The sequence below is a fragment of the Sebastes fasciatus genome, chromosome 19 (assembly GCF_043250625.1).
Source record: "Sebastes fasciatus isolate fSebFas1 chromosome 19, fSebFas1.pri, whole genome shotgun sequence".
Taxonomy (NCBI): domain Eukaryota; kingdom Metazoa; phylum Chordata; class Actinopteri; order Perciformes; family Sebastidae; genus Sebastes; species Sebastes fasciatus.
The window spans coordinates 13,758,630-13,783,170 of record NC_133813.1 but is presented as its reverse complement, the minus strand read 5'-3'; the positions used below and the strand labels follow the sequence as shown (position 1 = coordinate 13,783,170).

General features: G+C 42.5%; 1 protein-coding gene across 6 annotated transcripts; it reads left to right on the top strand.

Moving 5' to 3' along the window:
• Positions 1-657: 657 nt before the first annotated feature.
• On the top strand, positions 658-23,935 carry camsap1a (calmodulin regulated spectrin-associated protein 1a). Of its 6 annotated transcripts, none has more exons than XM_074618701.1 (20): positions 658-1,042; positions 1,815-2,008; positions 8,885-9,147; positions 10,186-10,347; positions 10,432-10,512; positions 13,167-13,226; positions 14,114-14,255; positions 14,913-15,052; positions 15,160-15,256; positions 15,388-15,514; positions 16,407-16,492; positions 16,770-16,851; positions 16,996-19,390; positions 19,491-19,627; positions 19,850-20,058; positions 20,223-20,285; positions 20,602-20,689; positions 20,782-20,903; positions 21,954-22,072; positions 22,233-23,935. In XM_074618701.1, exons 2-20 carry the CDS (start codon positions 1,816-1,818, stop codon positions 22,521-22,523), a joined length of 4,857 nt encoding a protein of 1,618 aa, XP_074474802.1. In that variant the 5' UTR covers positions 658-1,042; position 1,815; the 3' UTR covers positions 22,524-23,935. The 6 variants fall into 6 exon arrangements, with proteins under 6 accessions (XP_074474802.1, XP_074474803.1, XP_074474805.1 ...); XM_074618702.1 differs by lacking the exon at positions 13,167-13,226 and adding an exon at positions 12,717-12,749 and having other exon boundaries at positions 22,233-23,934; XM_074618704.1 differs by lacking the exon at positions 20,223-20,285.
• Positions 23,936-24,541: the final 606 nt, after the last annotated feature.

Below are 24,541 nucleotides of genomic sequence, written 5' to 3'. Positions count from 1 at the left end.
ACGTTAATGCCTATTTCTCGCCTCAAATGTTTTCAGAATCATCTTGTAGTGCACGGTTTAGCTGTAAAATGAGAAAGTTTGTGATGCCGCCACCGCCGCCATTGTAAAATCTGGTGAAGGAACGCCAAGGAGCGCAGCCAATAGGAACGCTCTCTCAATGAAATGACCTGCGATTGGTCAAAGTCTCCTGTCACAGGCTAGATTTTCTAAAGCCTGAAAACAGAGCCATGAGGAGGTGCAGAAGTCTAGTTTTCTCTCAGAACACTTGAATTACAATATTAAATTTTGATATATTTACTGTATTGTTATTGTTGTTATTATATATATCTTGTCCTAATTGTTTGTTATCACTATTATGTAGTCATATTATTTCTTTATATTAATCTTGTCTCTAGGTGGAGGCTTCAGATAAGCCCAGTGGGGTTTCTGCCTCTTCCTGCACTTTATATTATTCATTTATTTTTTTGTGATGTTGTATAGTCTTAAATTGTGCAAAATAAATAAATAATATGCTGAAAGGTTATTATGGAATTTTTGCACAATGATGCCAAAAATATACTGCCTACTGCCACTTTAATATTAAAGACATACCATCTATATGGTACACACCTACAGCGCCCACACCAGGTGAGCAGGTGTAACTGCAGCTGTAGACACTGAAAGGATAACAGTCGTCCCCATAGAGACCGACAGAGAGACAGCCTCCTACAAACAGGGACACCGTTACACTGCTAGTCCTCTCTCTCTCTCTCTCTGAGGCGATTACAGCCTCAATATGAAACAGCCGGCGTTTGGACATTCATAATTCCCTCGAAAACAGACTTCCGGATGGTTGCCAGTCAGATTTCTTATTATTGGATTAACGACCATCAGCCAGCAGCCGCAGCTTTATCCTGAGAGGCCGGAGATCTGTGTCTCTGTAGCTGGGAGGAGTCCTCTTGTTATTTCACTGGAGCTGCTAGCTCAGGAAGAACAGGCCAGCATGTCTGCGATTTAACAACACAAAGCTGTGCAGAGAAACCCAACCAATGCACTCTTAAAGGTGAGTCTTTGTTACCTTTTGTAATGCTTATATGTGTGCGCAGTTTACAGCTAGCTCACCTAGCTGACTATGGTGCTACAGTAGGTGGCTGTTATAGGTCATCCACTGGACCTAGAGCTAGAAGATGCTGATGAGAATATCAGAAAGATGCTCTTTCATTTTTGGTAGCTAATAAACATAGAACAGCATTTATGTAAAAAATTAAATTTTAAATTTGCTTTATTGATCATGACTGTCAGGTGAGCAATATTACCAAAGTGAAATTTCAATAATAAATTAAAAATAAATAAATTAAAAAAACAAACATATATATACATATATACAATTCATTAAGCAAATTACAATATATAGATATTTAAAAAGAACATGCATGTAAATGGAAGAAAATAATAAAGAAGTAATTCATGTCTGTTATGTCAATAAAACAAACAAACAAATAAAAAACAATAACAATATATTGCAATATCAAAGGATAAATATAAAAAACAATAAAAAAAAAAAAATCCAACCTAATACACTAACAATGTTCAAATAAATGGTGTTTTATCCGATATGTTCATCGTGGTGAGTGACAGCAGAGACAGCAGGTTACACAAGGTGAGTCTATGTGTAGTATTTCATATCATCATCATCATCATCATCATAAGGAGAGCAGGTGCTGTTGCTGTCAGTGAGGCCAGGCCCCTGTGGTTGTTGTTCTTCTTCACATCGATGATGTAATGCAATCCTTCTCCTGCTGGCAGTAATGTTTCTGTTTGTGTCTACCATGCAGGATGGATGTGGAGGTGAGTGCTGGCAGGGACAGCACCTGGAGGAGAGGAGCAGCAGCATCAGGAGGAGATGATGCAGGTGGAGGTGGAGGAGGAGGCATGGAGGCTCAGGTTGTACCGCTGGAGCTCTACGACTCTGCCAGAGCCAAAATAGATGCAAATCTTCGCTGGCTGTTTGCCAAAGCTTATGGTATAGGTAAGGCTCCCTCTCTGTGTTTACCTTTTTGAATCATGGTCTAGCAGCCACTTGCATGTTTTACCAGCTGGTGCTAATTTCCAACCCCTGGTCACATTATGCTGTGCTTTTATTTAATTTATTGGAGCAAAAAATCTACTATGTGCATGAACTGAACTCAGGTAGTTTGCACCAGGAGTTGTTCACTAACTGTATGTATATCACTGATAAGAAAAAAAGATCAGTTATAGCCTATATATATTACTTCATATGCAATATAGACTTTCTACTGTCGTTGCATGAACAGGTTGTTGGATGTCAATCCTGTTAATTGAGCCTGAACAATTGCATCAGTTCCTTTTCTGGCAACAAAAACAACACACCTTTTATAAGCCAATCATTTCGCAATGTGGGCTCATCAATTAAGTACATCTATCTATCTATCTATCTATCGATCTATCGATCTATCTATCTATCTATCTATCAAGTCATTTTTATCTGTATAGCCCAATATCACAAATCACAAATTTGACTCAGGGGGCTTCCCTCTTCCAGGACGGACAGACGTGCAATAGATGTCATGTGTACAGAGTAACAATCTATCTATCTATCTATCTATATCTATCGATCTATCTATCTATCTATCTATCTATCTATCTATGTCAAAGAGCCTGGCTAGTATGTTGTAGTTGTAGTACTTGCATTATTAGTTGATATAGTATAGGTTTGGTATCAAGAAAAGAAAATGCAGTCAAATGCATTGACTAGAACTGTGCACGAGAGGATTTACAAGTGTTGGCAGATATATATGTTGTTTTAGAATTTTGCTTTTATAAGACAGTGTAAAGTGGAGATGCAGACAGTGAACATGGGGGATTATGACATGCAACAAAGGTCCCTGGTCTGAATCAAACCAGGGGTTGTTTCGGTTAAACTCAGAGCGGGAAACGATTAGCCAGTTAAAGATTAGTCCATCGACAGAAAATTAATACCAATTTTGATACACAGTTTATCCTATAAGTCACTTTCCAACCAAAAAATGAAAAACATTAGCCAGTACAAGACTCTCAAATGTGAGGATTTGCTGCTTTTCGTTGTCTTATGTGACAGTAAACTGAATGTATTTGAAGAAGTCATATTTGGGTTTTAGGAAATCGTGATTGGCATCAATGAATCGAGAAAGCACTCAGCAGATTAATTGATATGAAAAGAATCATTATAATGACCTTATAGCAGATTACTGGTGGCATTAACTGATGTACTTAAGGCCGATCCCGAGTTTAACCCAGGTAATTGTTTAGCCGAGGCGGTAAGCCACCCATAACTTTACACATCTTCATTAGCAGATGACTTCCCTCACAATAGCCAGTTAATGATACTCATTAAATTAAATCCCACTAAGTAAATCATGTATTAATGTGTGGACAACTTCTCTATTTACAGTGACAGATTTATAAGTTGTCACAAAGTCATTGGGTATCATTCAGATTGTCATTTGCGTTGTTGTCTGGTTCTTTTTACTGTCAAAAATATAAACAAACGTACTGAGGAAAAGACAGCAGCATAGTAACAGACCTTTATGTTAGTGAGTGAAGAGTCAGTCTGACATCTCACCATCAGCCAAAGTCTTTTATACACGGGTCGCTAGCCTTGCCAGCTCTGACGAGGTCTACTAAAACATTAAAAATGATTGCCCTACATCGCCGGGCTGCGAGTTAATGTCTGGAAATGACTCCTTGAATGTGGGTTTTTGTGTCACTTGCTCTGGAGTTCTCTCTGGGGAGTGTGAGCAGGAGATCAGCTGTGCTGTTCATACTAGTCTTTTATCATCAGTATGACAATGAGGCATTTGGAAGGAGACACAGAGACGATCATTCAGTAAAGGAAAACTCTGCGTCATCATTTTCATTTTATGAGCTATAGTTTAAGTGTTCCCTGCCTTGCACTGTTGTCTCCTGTTTTGCAGTGGATGACTCAGTAAATTGACTCTAAGAGGGAAACAAAACCCTAAGATGTAAAGCTTGTAATGTGCGGTGACGTAAACAGCATCTGATCAGGGACATTATTTTGCAAACTGATGATATAACTTAACCAAATTTAAAAAATCTGACATCCACAACCAGTATTGCACCATATCAGCATGATTGATATCACATTAGTCTCTCTCAACAGCCATTGTTGGAGATATCGTGATCTCTGTCTTGCCAGTTAAAGCTTCACCTCTCTGTTACCCAACAGGGCAGAGATCAGATGCCCATAATAAACACCAAACCATCACCTTTAACCTCCGTGAAGGTTCCTGCTTCCCTTAATCTGATTTGCTCCTCCTAACATCACAGAGCGCCAGGGAGATTTACTGTAGGAGCCTTTTTCAGCAAGAGACTGACAGTAATGTTAGCTCCACTGCTCGCTCGTTTCGCCGCCGCTCGCTCTCTCTTGCTTCACCACTCACTTCCCACGTGTACACACACTTTTCGTACTGGCTCTTCTATTCTTCAAAATGACCTACGCCACTCCCACAACACTAGTTGCTCTCTTATTGACTTAATGCTCGCTTATTCAATGTTACCATCACAATAATGCAGTGCCAAAGCTGATACGGGGTTTAGGTTAACAGGCTATGATACTGTAAGACAGCTAACTGACTGGAGCTTATGAATATATTATAGGTCCTCTGTTCATGGTAGCATCTGAGCAAAATGCCCACTCATACCTGATCCAGATTCACATTTTATAACTAAAAGCTTTAGAACACTATATTCCCGTTAATAACATCTATAATAAACAGCCCAAAACGTATGTGTTTCTGTTTTGAAACACTACATGGGGTTGATGTACAGTGAGTCTGTTTGTTTTGTGTGATACAATCGTTGGTCATTGATAGTCAGTGTGGAGGTCAGAAGAACCAAAACAGTCTTATTAGATTAGAGTGAAAACCAACCAGCACGGCAAGCCGTGCCGGGAAGACTGTGTTGTCTCTGTGTGAAAGTCAGTCACATGTTTAAGTGTTTAATGGGATTTGGACCTGAAGGTTCGTGTCTTTGTCCGACACCGCCAGTTTGTTTAGACTCACGACAGTTTTATTAAGAAACCTCAAAATCTTTTCTAAATATTGTTACTTAAAATCAGAGAAATTATGTTTTTCTTTACTTTATTTCTGATTAGAGATGCTGGTTTTCATATTTCACATACTTTTACCAAACATTCGTCTTTCAAAAATTATGTTTTTGAATTATTGTTTGATTATGAAATAGCAACCACACCATTAGCTAAAATATGAAGCATAAAGACTTAAAATGCAATACTAGAATAAATATTCTAGAGGATGAAATACACATTGAATATATTTTCGTAGATTCCTGTTAGCAAACATAACTTTTTATGAACGTGACTAGACAGGTTTACCTACAATAACTAGTTTCATGTTTATCATTATTAATTACATTACATGGGTAATTGAGTTCTATCTCAAACAAATATTTGGCATTTCTGTACTGCAGAGTCTTGTTACTTAACGGCCAACACTGTGTATGTACATCAATATCAATATATCTGCAATTAAATAATATCTAATTATATTATGGAATGCAAACAATACTTGCATACTAGAGCTGCAACGATTAATCGATTAGTCGTCAACTATTAAATTAATCGGCAACTATTTTGAGTATTTTTTTTTAAGAAAAGAAAGTAAAAATTCTCTGATTCCAGCTTTTTAAATGTGAATATTTTCTGGTGTCTTTACTCCTCTCTGACAGTAAACTGAATATCTTTGAGTTGTGGACAAAATAAGACATTTGAGGACGTCATCTTGGGCTTTGGGAAACACTGATCGTCATTTTCTGACATTTTATAGACCAAACAACTCTAAAAGCTATGTTTCCCCAACATACTGTCTTCAGGAGGATTCTCCATTAAGCCTTCTTATTGGAGAGAATAGTTGTGGCTTTCCCCCGCGCCGTCTGACAGCTCTGCCCTGACTGTCAGCAAGATCTCTGCTGATCAATCTGACCTTGTGTCTGAGAGAATAGGAACAAAGGCTTTCATTGCACCCCCTCCTCTTGATTTCCCCCAACACACACACACACACATGCACACCAGGGTGGGCTTTGACGCTTGGATCAGGTGGATGATAAATATCTAAGGAGTATTAGCATCTAAGATTAAGAGAGGCGCTCTGTTCCTCCCTTTTCAATTCCCCAAGCCACTCACACATCCACACAGACCTCCTGATGTCACAAAACGGTTCAATGAGCAGTGAAGGGATGAAACAGCAACCCAGCCCCCCACCTTCAGCCACGTTGGCATTCCCCATCACCGTCTCCACGGCAACCGCGGAGGATGATTGGGCATTCTGGGACAGCTGAGGCCGAGGAAGTGGCAAGAGTGAAAGAGAGATGTGTTTGGTGCAAGATTTGCTTTTGTTGAGAGAAACACAAATGAGGCCGATCAAGACAGACCTGGAGGGATGTATAATGAGCATTTCCTGACATGATCTGGGATTGTGGTGGCCATATGGCAGCACTACACAGCAGCACAGAGTGAGATAGATGCTGTGTAGGTAGACTCTGCCAAGCAAGCAGTCTGTCGTGAAAGACACAGCTAAGGTTTTCACAGTGTGCTGAAGCCTGCTGTGTGTGTGTGTTTGTGTTTTCCACTAATGGATGTCTGTTCATCTCAGTCAGCTGGCTTCTAATGTGAAGCTAAATGAGAAAAGATGCTGTTGTTAAGTGGTTGAATATTGATCCAAGTAGTATCATTTTTTTTCCATTTTTTTTTAATGTGGGTATTTTAAAGGGTAACTTTAGTATTTTTCAACCTGAACCATATTTTCCTATGTTTTGTGTCAAAGTAACTAATAGGGACAACAATAATTGAAATTGGTCCAGTATTGAGGGAGAACGCTGTAAGCCTGCAACCGCGAAAAACAAGCTGCGAGGGCAAGTGAACAGCGTCATTGTAACGTTAAGTCCACTAGAAGTGCTTGTTTTTTCCCCTGACAGGCTCAGATTTTTATTTTAAGTGTCTGACAACATTATGGAAAGGACCCTACAGAGAAATGAATCATACTTCTTTCCTTCCACTTGATCCGGTCGTTGTGAAATCTGAATATCCGTACACTCTCACTCAAATAAATACGGGCGGCGAATTCAAAGATCTCATCCACATTGTTGAAATCATCAAAATATTTAGCCATGACATTTCCATAATGTCAGACACTTATAATAACAATCAGAGCCGCAGTCATGGCAAAAACAAGCACTTTTAGTGGACATAAATTACAGTGCCAGCTTGCCCCAATAGCACCATATTGCAGCCTGTGAGCAGCTGCCATCTACAGCTCTCTCCCTCAATACTGGACCAATTTCAGAAATTGTTGTCCCTATTAGTCAGTTGGACACAAAAACATCCAGTTTGAAAAATACCGAAGTTACACTTTAAAGCCTACATCTTATTTTCTTTGTTTTGGTCTTGATTCTTTTAAATACCGTTTTATTCTTAAATATCATTGCTGAGATCTTGAAACATGTGACAGACACCATGTTGCAACAGCAGTAAGACAATCAGACAGGGAGTAAACATGTCACCAACGAGCCCAGCTTTTGTAAACCACTTATTTCCATAGTGAAACCATTGGTGAATGTATACAAAGTGACCATTATGCATTATAAAACTGTGTTTGGTTTTATTGTAGGTCATAGTTGAACCAGAAAGTAGTCCGGCACAATGTAAAGGATGTTGCCTATATGTTGTCTGGTTGCATTATGTGACTTGCTAACAGTTGAGAGGATTGATGCCACTTTCATGTCAGCTTGGCAGCTTAGCTTAGCATAAAGACTGGAAGCAGGGGGAACAGCTAGCCTGGCTCTGACTAAAGGTTAAAAAAAATCTGCCTAGCAGCACCTCTAAAGCTCACTATTTATTATGCTACATATCTTATTTATTTACTCTGTAAAAAATGACAATTCTTGACAATTTCTTGTAAATTAATCATCTGCTGGCTGTAGCTTCATACTTAGCCTAAAGACAAACATGAGAGTGGTATCGATCTTTCATTTCTTTTCAACTCTCGATAAGAATAAGCGTATTTCCCGAAAAAATGAACTATTCCTTTAAGCTATGTTGACTGGAGTGAGCATGCTGCTATATCCTACAATTTACCTGGATGATAAACTGTAATAATTACCTACTGTTATGATGGACAGAATTACTAAAATAAGACCCGGCCTTTAGAGAGAGTATTTCTCTTCAAATAGTTCAGTAATATTAATTAATAATTTTGGAAAAATTCCTCAACTCCGTTTTAATTCCAATTCCTCACCTGTTTTTTCTTTTCTCCTCATCATATGCATTACAATACCAGTTGCTAACTCTAACAGACAACAGTCTCCCTGTTTACTCCTGCCTCAATCTACCCAGAACGTGCTGGAAGCAAAATTTCGTGAGTGCTTCAGGCCTTAACTCTGGATTAACGTGTCCAAGGCATTTAAAAATAGCTGCCCCATGTCTGTGTGCATGAGCAGGAAAACACCCTGCTGGCTGGGACAACACCATCAGCTTAAGTATCACCTCTAAGTCCTGTTAGCTCATTGGCTTAAAGCCTCTGGTCCACCTTTGGGCCTTCATAGCTGCTACCTGGCATGCTGTTTAACCAATGACTTTGTCACAGTTTTCTCCTCATGGACTGGTTTCTTCTTAGACAGTCTAACACCTTGAAAGAGATTCTCTGTTACGTAACCTGGTGCATTGGTGGATACGCGTGTGTGCAAAAATAGTTTTGAGTGGGGATGCACGGTGTGATTTGCGACTTAATGCAACTTTAATAGGTAAAGAAAACTCCCTGGCTAACCCTGAGACATTAATTTAATAATACATGTATGCTCATCATTCTTCCAGATCACATCCCTGCAGACCTGCGGGACCCCTTCTATACCGACCAGTATGAGCAGGAACACATCAAGCCCACCATCATCCGCTTGCTGCTGTCTGGTGAGCTCTACTGCCGGGTGTGTGGGCTCATCCTGCACACTGAGCAGGCCGCCGCCCTCCAAAGCCACCAGTCTGTCATCTACGCCCTGTCCAGGAAAGGCATCTACGTCCTGGAGACAGACAACACACCTGTCTCTGATCTGGACCTCGGCTCCAGTCCCATCAAGATGGTGGGTGGCTAAACCTTACATCTGGTTATAGACCACCAGTCACGTTTGCTCACACAAGAAAAATTAGCAGTGCAAAAATAAGAAAACATTGGTGAATACCAGAAATCAATGGGAACTAACAAAATAAGAACAAAGTCGATAGTAACAAAAAAAAAATGTGTTCATATATGGCTTCCTGCATGAGGCCCAATATGTATATATATTGGGTTTACAGCTCGTTCCACTGCCCCCATGTGGCCAAACAATCTATTAATACTGCTTTAAGAATTGTTAGATAATTAGTAAGTCAGAAAATTTTCCCTTTTATGCAAATTAGGGTACATTCTCTGCGGTAGTATAACCTTAAAATCTGGCAACATACTAATGGGACTTTGCTTTCCAGAGCCAAATATGAGCCAGGAGTATTGTAATAAATAATGCACCAGTGGATGTTTTGCAGGTTTTGGAGTGTGCAACTAAAATATTCATGAAGCAAAATGAACCAAATGTTCAGCATTTTTCATTTAATATGATCCCACTCTTGAGAGGTATTAGTTATATCCCACAGGTGTGAAACAACAATAGGCTACACGCTGGCTGTGTGTAAGTGTCAGTATATAAAAAGTAATCTTTTCTCTTGGCTATAGAGAGTCACATTATTAAGTGGGAGACACTGAAGAGGCCATCATTACATTTAATAGATTCTCTGTTTGATAAGAAGTTGAAATGTCGAATGAAATAACCTTTTTAAAGTAAAAAGAAATCCATGTACCAGGCTACCAGCAACACACACTTTCATTTTGTACAGCTCACCAATAAAACCCGGTGTGTGAGTCATGAAATTATGACACACGGTAGTGATCGTCTCATATGTAGGCTGATGTTTCACCGAGGAAGTTCTGCCTTGTTTCCATGGCAACTCAGTGATAGAGCATCTCTTACCTCTTGTGATTGTAAAATCAGCTTCACCAGGAAAGCACACATAGAGTATGAACTACTATTAATAATACAGTACAATAATTGTATGCAGTATTATCAGCAAACTGTGTATTCTTCCAGAGCGCCCATGTCCACCTCATTGACTCCCTGATGATGGCCTATATAGTGGAGATGATCAGCATAGAGAAGGTGGTGTCCAGTGTCAAGCGTTTTTCCAACTTCAGTGCCTCCAAGGACCTGCCTTTTGACCTGGAGGACGCGATGGTCTTTTGGATCAACAAGGTAAGAAGCAGACCTGGGTGTTAATGTTTGACATTTATGTGTTCTCCTCTCTGTGTTTAACCCACGGTATCTTTGTCGCTGCAGGTGAACATAAAGATGAGGGAGATCATAGAAAAAGAGCTGAAAATGAAGCAACATTTGCTGGACTCGCCCAGTCACCAGAAGGTAACAGCTTGTGTGTCTCACACTGTCTTTGTCTGTCACAAAGCTTCCTCTCTGTTGAACAGTGTCTTTCTTTCACGATTTTATTGCTTCTGTTTATTGTCTGTCTGGCTGGGATTTTATATGCATGCATACTTTCCTCATTGGGTGCATTATTAGATGCTAAATTTGATATCCAGAGCATTAATAGAGCATCAATCAACTATTTGCTATGTAAAGATATAGAGGAGTGATGTCTACCTGAGCAGAGAATGAAGTCACTCTCCCTCTGTGTGTGTTGTAATCAGAGCTTCTCTGTGCTTTGTTGACATAGCTGGGTCGACCACGCGTGCTTTTAGTGCATGTTTGTGCATGTTTGTGCATGTGATCGTGCCCCACTGGCTAGCACAAAGCCACCGCTCTGCGCTGCACTCACAGCAGTTACACAGCTGATAACACGGTCCCGAATGACGGCGCCGTCGCAGAAGTGTAGCGCTCAGCCTCCGGTTCCCCCCCAGGCTAACACTGTTAGCTCTTTCAGCCGCCATCAAGGCAATAGAAATGCGCCCAATTCCATATTTAACACCTTTAACAATCAGGTGTGCAGGTTTAGTCATTAGATATTGCATTGCATTGATCTGATGACCACTTCACGTCACCTTCTGATCACAGATTCAAACACAACCCCTCCATCACAGCGCATGTATATTACTGGATAGAGGAGAGTGTAAAAAAAAACATGAGAAAAAGTCAATATTAATGAGTTTAACTGTACTGAACTGTTGTTTTGAACTACCGTTGCTATAATGTGGGGGCTTTGGGGGATGTAAACAAGAGGTATAATGTTGCCATGGAATCAGTTAGTTAGCTGTGGGCTACTACTTGAGTCCTGTGTTTGTATTCATTTTGCCAAATTGGCACCATTAAAAATATGCAGAATTAAAATAAGATAAAACTTTATTCATCCTGATGGAAATTCCTGTGTAGCAGTTACAATACAAAGTGGGAAGAGTGCAAATATAAAAGTCTAGAGGTCCAGACACTCCAAACTGTCAGGCAGCGATGAAGGTTGACTTTTGTGTCGCCTCACGTCGCCATTGTCTTGGCAGACAAGTTGAACTCGAACACACCGCAAAGACTACAGCTGACGGCCAGTTGGCACGTACGTTCTGCGCCTGCGTGAGAGGAAATAACTCTCCACACCAGCAGGTCGCGCTAGTCTGTATTCGTCATTCAAAAAGGAAAACCGGAAGACCGAGGACTGCGGATATACAAGCCGTTTCTCTTCTCGTGCACTGATTCGTTTAAGCTGAACAGCCAATCGGAGTGATTTCTCTCACCGACGAGCTCTGCCGCCAATTCCACATGTTGAATTGGTCGAAAAACCTCCAACACAGGCAGACTAGAGTCGACGGTGCAGGACAAACCGCAAAAACTAAACCACCAGACTCTCAACGACGGCACCAGACTGTCCGACGGCCGACTGTCGGCTCAGTGTGTCAGGGCCTTTTAAGATAAAAACAATAAGGTTCAAAATGCGTTGCATATAGATATGTATGTACAGTATCAGATCTGAAGTATAGATAAGTGTAAGAGTATATGGTTAGTAATACAAATTATTCATGATAATGTCCATGATAGTGCACTTAATGTCCCATTATGTCCTGTGAGTCAGTTGAAAAGAGTTGAGTTGTAATGATAAAAAATCTGATGCAGTTTATTTGTGATGGTGATTGGAGATGATGCTCTCCTTGGGAAGTGTAAGTCACGCTAATTGTCATGTCTGTGTGTTCATATTTGACTGAGTTATTACTCTGCGCCCCCTTCAACTCTCCCACGCCTCTCTGGGGAAAAACGCGCCTCACAGTTTGAAAACCTCTGCACATTTGCTCGTCTCGGTTCCTATCAATCAGCCAGAAAGGGAGTGTTGTTAAAAGACAAGTGTAAGCACAGCGTGTTGTTGGGCTGCTTCTGTAATAGGGTCGCATTAGTGTGAAATAATGGCACAACACAAAGTGAACTTTTAATTACAATATATACAAACGCCTCTAGTCGTTTTCCTCTCTTCTGCCTAACCCTTTCCAGTTGTGTTTAAAATCAGATTTGTTCCCATGGTAACAGGAGATAATCTGATTTCTTGTCACTGTAAATGACCCTTGACTTGTCTGCTGCTCTTCCTGTTTGTGTCTCCCCAAACCTTCCTCCCCTTCCTGCCTCTCGGACACTAGTCTCCCTCCAAATGGTACTGGAAGCTTGTACCTGTAAGTGCAACCGCTAGCCATCTCTTGTGTGAGTGTATGTGTGTGTTTGTCTGAGGTGTGTGTATCAGCGTCAGGTCAGACGGCACAGAAAGGAGCCAGTGCAGCACATGTACAGTGCGTGAAGATGCCACAGTGCCCCTTGGTGGCAAAGGAAGAAACAGCAAGCTCCATACTCCTTTTCCCTGCTCATTTTATGCTTTTACTTTGCATGAAACCCTTTAGCAACTCCTTCATCACCTTCCCTCCCTATAAACATCCACTCACAACCATACCTTTCTACACTTTCTTGTTTGTTTTTATCCAGCAAAGGTGAAGTGAAAAGCCAGGCAGTTCTAACTGTCTGGAGTCAGCTCATCCAGTCACGGCTCGCCTCATTTCATTAACTTCCTCCCAATCATTTCTTCCTTCCCTCACCAGCCTGATATATTGTATGCTCTGGCCAGCTGGTTGTTGGAGCCTGTGGAGTTCTCTCACATGGTAATGCACACAACATTGACCCTTGTATTTAGTTCATCCGGACCTTTATTGTTTTGCCCTTTTTATTTATCATTTATCACATTCACCTACTGCTAAACCACCTCAGTGTTAGTTGAATTATTGTACCTGAAAGTGGTTAACATCAGAGGTCGACCGATAGTGGATTTTTAAAGGCCGATATAATAACGATAGTTTGAAGCAGGAAAAAGCAGATAGCCGATTAATCGGCTGATATCTTCTTTACTTCTGCAGCAGCCTAGTCGGCTACTTTTGCATACACTGTTTTTAATAAATCATTTTTTTTTCACTCCGAATTTTATAATTCATAAGAGAATATCCTCCCTAAGTGTGATTTGGTGGATTACATCATTGGAAATTTGAACAGTGAAAGATTTATTTTCCCGCTGTCTGCCTGTCTTGTGTCTGGGACAAAGAGCTGATAGTGTTGCATTATATATTCATGAGATTTCTTTTTCTTTCTCCCCGTCTACCTTGACTTTGTGTACGGAGCCTCCATGCAAAACGATGATATACGTCCCCACATGACGGCTGTGCAGCCGTCGGCCACCATCAGAGCCAAGCTATGCCGATAACGATAGTTTGTAAAACGTCCTATCGGAGCCGATTAATCGGTTTGAACCTCTAGTTAACATCCTTGCCAGTCCTTATGAGTGAAGACACACATTATTGTATAACATGACAGGTCAGATGCACAATGTGCTCCTCTGAAAGACTTTGCGAAGCTCATGCACTGGCTGCCACTTCCAGATACCTTACTCTCTACAGTATATGTGTGAAAGAGAGCCAGAGAAATAATTTACAAAGTGAAAACATACAACATTCATCTGTGTCCTCTGTTTAAACTTGTGCCCTCTCCTCCTGTGTAGGTGCGTTATCGCAGAGATCACCTGTCGGGTCGGACACTTCAGCACTTCCCTCTGTTGGACGACCTGTTGAAGGATGTGAGTGACGGCACGGCTCTGCTGGCTGTGGTCCACTTCTATTGCCCAGAACTCATTAGACTGGAAGGTACGGTAACACTGGACGTGAGATCGATACCACTCTCATGTCTGGACGCTAAATAGGAAATATGAAGCTAGAGCCAGGAGACTGAGCTTAGCTAGCCTTGCTTTTAGTAAATGTAAAGTAAACAAATAAACCTACTAGGACCTCTATACTTCAATTATTGTGATACGATATGATACGATATACTGTATTGCCCCCTTGTCTTGGACTCAAATGCTGCACACATGACACATGACATATGGTCTTATCATACAGCTGCCTCCATAGTAGTAATAATGAAGAAACAGACAACATATAAACAAAGCAACATGTACTAAAGCACAGCCACACCTTACACATATTGCACATATTTCAACCAGTGATAAGAACAAGAACATACTGCATGACCCTTCATCATATCATGAATATATTGCACTACTCCTGCACTATTAACAAATTAATTAATACATTATACCTCCTCCCAGATAAAGCTGTTTTTCCTCATATTTAATGTACAAATATGAACGTGGTATTGATCTTCTCATCTAACTCTGCAAGACAGCAAAAGTATATTTACCAAAATGCCAAACATGTTCCAAAAGTCTCGATCTACCACTTAGCTATTACAGTAAACAGTTTTAGCCCCTAGAGTATTGACCATTGTTGTCCTGTCCTGTGCAGATATCTGTCTGAAGGAGGTCCCCTCCACAGCAGACAGTGTGTACAACATCCAGCTACTACAGGAGTTTTCTCATGAATACCTGAACAAATGCTTCTATCTGAAGCCTGAGGACATGTTGTATTCGCCACCAGTACTAAAGGTGAGCACCAAAAACACTTTACACCAAGAAAATACTTAAAAAACAGGCAGCAACGACATTCATCATGTCTTCGTATTAACCTTGAACGTGATCATTGTGTCTTGCAGAATAACGTAATGGTCTTCGTTGCTGAGCTCTTCTGGTGGTTTGAGAGTGTGAAGCCCGACTTTGTACAGCCCCGGGACCTCCATGAAATCAGAGATGGTATAACACAAACTCGACTTTAATATATTTGTTTGTTAGTAATCAAACTGCCGGTGGCTCTTTCAAACAAAGGCGCACTATGTTGTGGGATCTCTTCTAATGGTTAATATCCGCTTCTAACTTTATTATAGTGAGATTGCTGCTGCATCCCAAGAGTTCACGATCCCATATTCCCATCTCCAACGTCACCAAACGTAGTTTCCTGGCATCATCAAACTCTGCTGACGTCTTGACCACGTCCCAGAGCCCTGACCTCAGGTAATATCCACTGACTCTGTTTTCCAGTAACATCCCACACACGCAGTTTTACTTTCAAGTCACAGGTTTATGGATTAATTTAGTTTTTTTTTCCATATCAGAGATCTGAGAAAGTCCTCGTGCCTAAACCTTTTTTGTTTTTGCTATTGATGTTTGTCCATTCGCACAATTGCACGCCTGTAATGTAAAACTTAACATGAGACACAGTATTTAAAGGACCAGTGTGTAACAATTAGGGGGATCTATCGGCAGAAATGGAATAGAATATTAAGTTGTGTTGTGTTTTCTTTGGTGTATACTCACCTGAAAATAAGAATTGTTGTGTTAGCCAACTGTGTCTTCATCAGAAGCGTTGTGTTTTCGTTACCTTAGAATGAGCCGTTTGTATCTACATAGGTCCGCCATGTTTCTACAGTAGCCCAGAATGGACAAACCAAAAGCGTTTTCGCTTCGGCCACCGTAGCTTTCCAACAACACACGCTTGGCGCGCGGCAGAGGCTTCAGTTGGTTGCAATCTCCTCACCTCATTGCTAGATACCGCCATATCCTACACACCGGACCTTTAAGAAACTACATTATAATACATTCTTACTACTCATACACGAGTTAGTATGGTAAAAGTCACAAATATGAACAAACTCTATGTGTGATTTACATTTAAATCTAAAGTACCTGCAGTACATTACCACAGCACATGCCTCTGTACTTATACATGTAGTAGCTTCTTCCCAAATATTTAAATTGTAAAATTAAACTACATTTTGTATACACATTCACACACAGAGTTTTTTTTTAGAAAAGCTTTCTCTTTATAATAATGCTTTTTTAAACATTTCAGAAGCTAAAATCAAACCGGATTCAACATTAAAACCCAAACCTCTCTGTCTTACAGCGCTAAACCAAGCTCCTTAAGCCCATCTCACTCTTTACTGCCCCTGAGACAGAGACAACAGAAAGTGACCGAGGACAGCACTTCAGGTAATATTAAAACAAATATTTACTCAGGCTCCGGTGCAGTATGCTGCCTCAAATCACAAACAAAAGTTGTTCAAACAGAGGAAATGGAGAGGGGGAGATAGAGAGCAGGAAAGCATTTCACTGGAACATTTAGTGTTGTAACATTTCAGAGTTGTACACTTTTATATCAGATCTTTTGGAGTCAGTTTTATATTCCATCTTGTAGATTATTCAAATGATCCATAATTAATGTTTGAGAAGTCCTTGTTGTAATATGGATCATATTTTATTTGTACAGAGCTGAGAAATAGGTCCGACTCTCTGACACGTGATGGGCAGCATCAAGGTTCAATACTGGCGTGGCCAGAGAGGAGGCCGAGGTGAGCAGTGTGATTACAACCTTCACAATTACCGTACTGACTACAGTTATTCAATGTATCTGCAGGTATAACAGACAAATGTTGTTCCGTGATTGATGATACTTCGCTCCCATGAATCGTATTCCTCCCTCTCTCCCCGTCCAGGCCTTTATCCCAGCCGGCGCCCTACGCCCTGCATTATCCCCAGGAGGACGACGCAGACAGCATCAGCCTTGCTCGCTCCATCAGCAAAGACAGCCTTGCCTCCAATATAATGAGCATGACTCCCAAACACATGCTGGGTCCTGTACACAGACTCAGTGGCCAAAGCCTGCTTAGTCACATGCGCATCGAGGATGAGGAGGAGGAAATAGAGGAGGAGGAGCTGGTTGCTGTGATCCACCCTTCTGTATTTTCTCGACGTCGACTTGGGAGTGACATGGAGCAGGACGAGCTGGAAATTCCGAGTGCAGCTTCCACCTCGAGGGTTTCTATTACTCGCCGCTCTCCCCGTCTTGATGTGGGTCCCATTACACCCGACCGCCCGGCAGACAGCTACTATCTGGAGCCGTTGATGCCTGCCATCCCTAAGCCAGCCAAAGAGAAGAGCATCAGCCTGAACAAGGAGGAGGAGAGTGGGGAGAGTCGCTGTAGAGGGGCAGCAGCTGCTAGGAAAGAAGCTACCAGTGTCCTCCAGAGGAAAGAGTCAAACAGAAGTACCTTCACGCCCATACCTGTGGCAGAATCAGTCCCCAGCTCTCTCAGGCCACCCACAGAGGGGTCGGCAGGCAGCTCTCAGTCCGAGAGGAGACGGTCCTCAGGCTTTTTCCTTCATTTGTCAGGAGAGCCAGACTGCCACAGTCCTTCCTCCGCTACATTGGAGGTAGGCCAGGACTCTGACTCTGACATTGCAGACCTCGACGAAGACGATGAAGACGACGATCAGATGGAGCTGACTAAAGAGGTGGTGAAGAGAGGAAAGGGGAAATACTTAGAGGAGGGAGAGGTGTGTGAATTTGGAGAGGGAGAGTCAGCCAAACTGAGAGACGACTCGAAGGTTAGCGAGCGGGACGATAAGGAAGGCGGCAGCGGACGCTCGAGCCCTTGCCTCAGCACCATATCGTGGGCGAGCAGCTGCAGCGCTTCAGGAAGCAACAGCGTCAAGATGACCAGCTTTGCAGAGAGAAAGCTCCTTAAACTTGGCCTCCGCGATGGATTCTCAAGCACCAGCAGCTCTCAGAAGACCACACCAGATGGTTCGGACGTTACCCCCTGCCCCCCCTGGCAACTGAAGAGTGACTGCTCCTCCGGCTGGCTTGGAAAGGAGCCTATGTCTGTGTTGGGGAAGAATGTGGTGGTGAGTCCGCCAGTAGTGCCTTCAGAGCTGCTGCAACTTCACATGCAGCTGGAAGAGCAAAGGCGTGCTATCGAGTATCAGAAGAAGAAGATGGAGACCCTGTCGGCGCGGCAGCGACTAAAGCTGGGGAAAGCTGCGTTCTTGAACATCGTTAAGAAGGGTGGAGGGAAGAGTGACACGCTTCCCCTGCCCCTGAAACACTCCCAGGAATCCTCAGAGCGAGCTGAGAGGAGTAAAGTGAAGACCAAGGCGTGCAAGGATGACTCCTGTCTTGATGCCCTGAAGGTGCAGGCGAAGGCAGGTCAAACAGAGGGAGGACAGATGAACAGGAACAACAGGTTGAACATCGTGTCCCCGGATAACGCGGCTGAACCTGACTTGAATGAGTGTTCCCACTCCATAGATCTTCTCAATGATGCTATTAGTTCCATTCAGCAGCAGATGATGCAGCTGTCTTTGCAGCAAGACCTGCTGATGAAGCGTGTGGTCTCACCCCCAGAGCTGCCGATGAAGCGAGTAGTCTTACCCCCAGAGCAGCCGATGAAACGTGTAGTCTCACCCCCAGAGCAGCTGATGAAGCGTGTGGTCTCACCCACAGAGCTGCTGATGAAGCAGGTAGTCTCACCTCCAGAATGTGTAGAATCAAGCCCTAGCACAACCCCATACACAACAACACAATCCTCTACCTCAGACTCCAGAGCTTTTGCAGTTCACTTTGTAGACATCAGTGGCATCAACACTGCCCCCCCCGCTCGCCGTCCTCCCAAACTGAGCTCCAGCCAACGCAGAAAAGCCTCAGAGCAAAAACAAAGTAAAGAGAGCAGCAAGACGGCTTCTATCAAATCTAATACTCAGTCCCTGGAGTGCAGAGAAACTCCTGGTAGATTCCAGGAGAGGAGTACCGTTGACAGCTCCATGCTAGAGAGAAACATTCAGAGGAAGGCCACCTTCAGTGTCCGCGATGACCCAGAGCAACGCAGCAGTGGAGACGGAACTGGGTGCTATTCTTCTCCCTCACCGGCTGATGAACAAGAGGATAGCAACTCAGGGGAAGAGGCTGTGGGTGGAGATGAGACTACCAGGGCCAAGGGTCAACTGATCGAGGTGGACCTATCGGAGCTTAAGGATCGACTGGAGGATGGAGACGTTACAGACTGCACGGCAGAGGGCGAGCAGAAGAACGTGCTAGGGTTCTTCTTTAAGGTAAAACTCTTGGGTATCTAATTTATGATTCGGAATATCAAAGGTACCGTCTGCGGAGCGTAATTACTAAATCAACGATGATCGCTCTTCTATCTTCCAGGACGAAGAGAAAGCAGAGGATGAAATGGCGAAACGTCGCGCTGCCTTCCTCCTCAAGCAGCAACGCAAAGCTGAAGAGGCGAGACTACGCAAACAGAATCAAGAAGTGGAGAGCGAGCTCAAACGTGATGAGACCAGGTACGTTTTTAATTCACACACTCACAAATGAATTCTAAGGATAAGGAAACTGTCTAAAGCCCTTTTCACAAGGGATATCTTGAAGGAGTACATGGTATGGTTTAATTGAGTCAATAAAAAAAGGTAATACTAGTCCCGCGTGGATAGGGCTTAAGACTGCAGTTATGTGCGCAGGGGTGTCTCTTTGTCGTGCAGTTAAATTCTGCCTGTCTTAACTTCAAGGCGTAAGGCAGAAGAGGACCGCATTCGTAAGGAGGAGGAGAAGGCACGGCGAGAGATAATTAAGCAGGAATACCTGCAGAGGAAGCAGGATGTGCTGATGGAAGAGCAAGGTCTGGTCAAGCCTCGCCCACGGATTAAATCCCGCAGGAGCAGGCCTAAATCACTGCACCGCGAGGAGTCCAGCAGCCTCTCCAAAGGATCCAAGACACGTAAGAAGACCATTGGTACTTAAACAGCGTGTCTGCTCCATGTTGTCTTTATAGTGTTTGAGCGATGTGTTTGTCTACATGCTGACAGGCTGCGTGTGCACGTGTATTATCAGTTGAGTACATTCATTGTCATCCTCTTGAGTGTGTACATGTGTGTTGTGCAGGTAATTCTCTGAAGAAGTCCATGTTGATCAAAGCCCAGGGTTCAGCAGCAGGCTGCAGGGGAGGTGAACCTTCTAACCTGCTCTGCATGATCTGATATCAATATACATACACGAGCCATAAAGATAGTTTATGTGACAGATCCCCTGAGGAGTCAGCTATGGATTTCATACTACTCACGCATTCATCAGTCTTTTTTTGCTGATTCTGACTTATTAACGATCCATTTTGTCATTTTGTTGTCTTGCCTATTGTGAAGCTTCTGTCCCTTGTTTAAACTGTTAGAATATACACAGTCAAACAGGTGTGGAACGGGCAAATAACGTTATTTTGTTTGGTAAAGTAACAGGCACTAAGTCCTTCCATATTTGTCATTTTCAGCTGATCTGAGCTGCAGCTATCGAGGCTCGACGCTCTCTTTGGCGACCGAGGCAGACAGCGTCATCTCTGGAGGGGCAGAGTCACAGAGGTGAGGCTTCCTGTTGTTGTTGTTGGAGATAATCTCTTCCCATCTTGTGTATCCATGTGGTCATTTAATTGACGTATAAGTGTGTCTTCCAGGGCTGGATCTGTGTGCTCTATGGAGTCGTTCCCCATGCTGAGCAGGGCGTCCAGCAGGAACATGGAGAGGGACTGGGAGAACGGCTCTATAGCCTCCTCCATCACATCTACCGAGTACAATGGTGAGCAAAAAATGCAGAAAAACATATTTCTGATTTTGTCATTTGCTTTAAAGAAATTGTTTGAGCTTTTGGGAAACGCTTCGCTTTCTTGCCGAGAGTTAGATGAGAAGATCGATACCACTCTGTCTGTCCGGTAAATAAGAAGCCAGCAGCCAGTTAGTTTAGCGTTTGTTTAATCTGTAGAAAAATTACAGAGCATGGGGGTGACCATAGAGAGTAAAAAATATATATATTGAGTCCACAATTTACTAATTTGTGTACACAAGATATAATTTGTTACCTCAATTTAATTAAAGTGTTCCCATGTTTTGGTTAATTTGTGTGCGCAAGATAGTAATTTGTGGTCTCGATTTAATTAACTCACTCCCAAATTTTCGTAGCGAATTACAACTTCAGTGTCCGTCACGTGACACCATCTGGACCAAAAAGACTGTTTCCCATAGACTTACATTGGGAAAGAGACGTCTGTAACTCAGAGGATCATTTATTTGAGGTAAATCAACTTCGGTGCAGAAGATCGCCAGATGATCCGGTTACTTTATCACTCGGCAGTCGAGCCATTTTGGCTTCATGCGTCACTGAGCAACTCTCATAGGAATGAACTGAAGCCTCCAACACTATATCCAGTTCTCTTTATACATCCATTCTATATACAGTCTCTAACTGGAGTGATGTTGCACGCAGTCAAGCCACAATTACGCATGGCAGATCCACTGATTATATTTGGTGCAACCAGCATCAGACTGAAGTAAAATAAACACAGAAACCTCTGTGGCACAACTACCTGGACTCTTGCCTTTACCATGAGGTTGCCAAGCAACTAGTGGAGACTCCAGGAAGTCACTGCACCAGACCCTGCTTCCAGTCTTCGTTCTAAGCTAAACTTAACTACACCCGGCTCCAGCTTCATGCTTACAGTAATGCACATAAATGAGAGTGGTATCAATCTTCTATCTAACTTGGCAAGGAAGCAAATGTGATTTCTCAAAGTTGTTGCTTTAAACACTTTCAGACCTTTATGCATTTATGTTATTAATCTTTTCGTTAAAGGTCCTAAGCTCTTCAAGGAGCCGAGCTCCAAGTCCAACAAGCCAATCATCATCAACGCCATCGCTCACTGCTGTCTGGCTGGAAAGGTTAATGAGACCCAGAAGAATGTTATTCTGGAGGTCAGTCTGATCACTTGACATTATTTTATTGATGGTGATTATTTATTGTGAATATGTAAAGTAGGTTTGTTTTTATCTATTACTCTTATAGTTTATTTTTTCTCCCCTGTTGTTTGGCATATTCCGAAATTATATTTTGCGTCTGTCTCACTGATCACAGGAGCTGGAAAAGTGCGAGTCCAATCACCTGATCATCCTCTTCCGCGACGGCGGGTGCATGTTCCGCGGCATTTACTCGTACTCGCCGGACACAGAGGAGATCATCAAGTTCACAGGCACGGGGCCGCGCTTTATCGGCCACAAGATGATCGACAAGCTCTACAAATACAGCTCGGACCGCAAGCAGTTCAACATCATCCCCGCCAAGTCGGTGTCGGTCAGCGTGGACGCCTTGACCATCCACAATCACCTCTGGCAGGTCAAGAGACCGGGGAGTGCGCGGAGGAAGTGAGACACTCGTTATAGTTTCTGTTCTATCTCCTACTGTTGGGCAGGACCCAATAATCTCTGAGATGTGATCATGCGACTGACGTGTCATCAGACAGGGGGGGTTAGATGTTCTCATAAAAGGAGATGTCAGTGTGTGGCAGTGCGAAAATATGAAACTCCTGCCAACTGAATGTTTTTTTTTTTGTCTCGTTAGCTTTTTATTCTGCATGTCACACTTTTAATTTGTGGGTACGTCCTATGTTAATTAGGCACTACTGGATTCTAATGTAGCACTGAAGAGGAGCAGAAGTCAAATACCACTGGATCTACTTACAGTAGCGAGCATACTACTGATACCAAGTGCAACTACAGACCGCAGCGGTGAACATTCACTTGATGCTATTTCAGCTCGGCAAAAAAATACCCTACTGCTGTGATTAATCCAGGAGAGCCCCAATAGAGAGGCAAAGTCCCTCCTCTTCTGGTAGACCCCATTGGACCTTATTTCGGAAAAAAATATGTACAGTAGTCAACGGCAAGGGGCAAATCATTTTTTGATCCCGTTTGAATTGCGCGACGAATCATACATACGGTGTTTGTCAATTTAAATGTTGTAAGTCAAGAACGTCTCAGTTTGTCGTAGTGTCATTTAGTTTTGTGTGAAACCGCTCTCTGAACTACATCTCTCGTCTCGCATGATATACGGCACAGTCTGAGGCTTCAACAGTTTTACAACAAACTGAGACTTTCTTCACTTGCAAAATTAACTTTTAAAATTGACAAACATCATATGTGTGATTCATGGCGCAATTCAAACAGGATTTTTTTGTCTCTCGCCGTTGTCTACCGTTCATGTTTTTTCCAAAATACGATCCCATGGTGGTCCACCAGAAGGAGGGCGGGACTTCACCTCTCTATTATTCACCAGTAACTCCTACTGGTCAGTGCATTTATGAAGAGGGAACTCACTTTTTTGTATGCGAGTATGGGATGGATGTTAGTGAGTGGTAATGTCCAGTCTTGTTTTCTATTTAGTGTGTTTGGGGGAAGCGTGTGAGTCTCTGTGTTAAGAAAAGGGGAGAGCTGAATGCAGCCTGCAGTGTTGTAGTTCTCAAGATCGGTCTTAGTCTCGAAACCGGTCTCAAGACCACTTTTTGAAGGTCTTGTCTCCTCTCGGAATCGACCGCATTTTTACTCGACCAATGTCTCGGTCTCAGACAAAGAGGACTCTGGATTGATTTTTATTATTATTTATTTATTTATTACTCTATATAATAAGACCAGGCAAGACCACAAAAAAAGATGCCCGTGCATTGTCTGATTTATTTGGTAACATTATTGCTACTCATAGAAAACAAAGGAAAAAATTCCACACATAAAAATTCACCTCTACAATGCCTTTTGATGATTTGATCAAGACATTTCTGGTACAGTCATACATACGATATATAAATATATATATATATATATATATATGGTAAAAAAAGAGGTGCAATGTGGCACCTGCACCGGTCTGGTCTTGGTCTTGACTTGGTCTCAACCCCTCAAAATCTTGGTCTTGACTCGGTCTCGCCCTGCCTTGGTCTCGGTGTCGACTTTGTCTCACCCCCTCAAAGTCTTGGTCTTGACTCGGGTCTCGGTTTAGTTGGTCTTGACTACAACACTGGCATCCTGCTCTGAATGTGTTCTCTCTTGATTATGCTTTAAAACTGCAACACAAAAAATGTTTTAGTTTGGGAGACGTGTGCTGCTGTTACAGAAACAGAGGAGACATAATGTTGTTTTTAACAGAAGGGGAAACTGTACTAGTATTCCAAACAGGAAGCGCTTTTCAGACTCAGTGCATTATACCTTTTCAGTAGTGCATTATATTGTATTAACTTCATTCTTATACTCCACCTGAGATCCCCGTCTGGCTCCCCAAAATGAAGCTATGCCACTGGGCTGTTTGCTGCTCATTAACTTGTTCCCGGTGAGACGTGCGATTTTAATGTAGCTTCTGGCGCTCAACACTAGTAATTTCCCTGTAAGGACCGACTG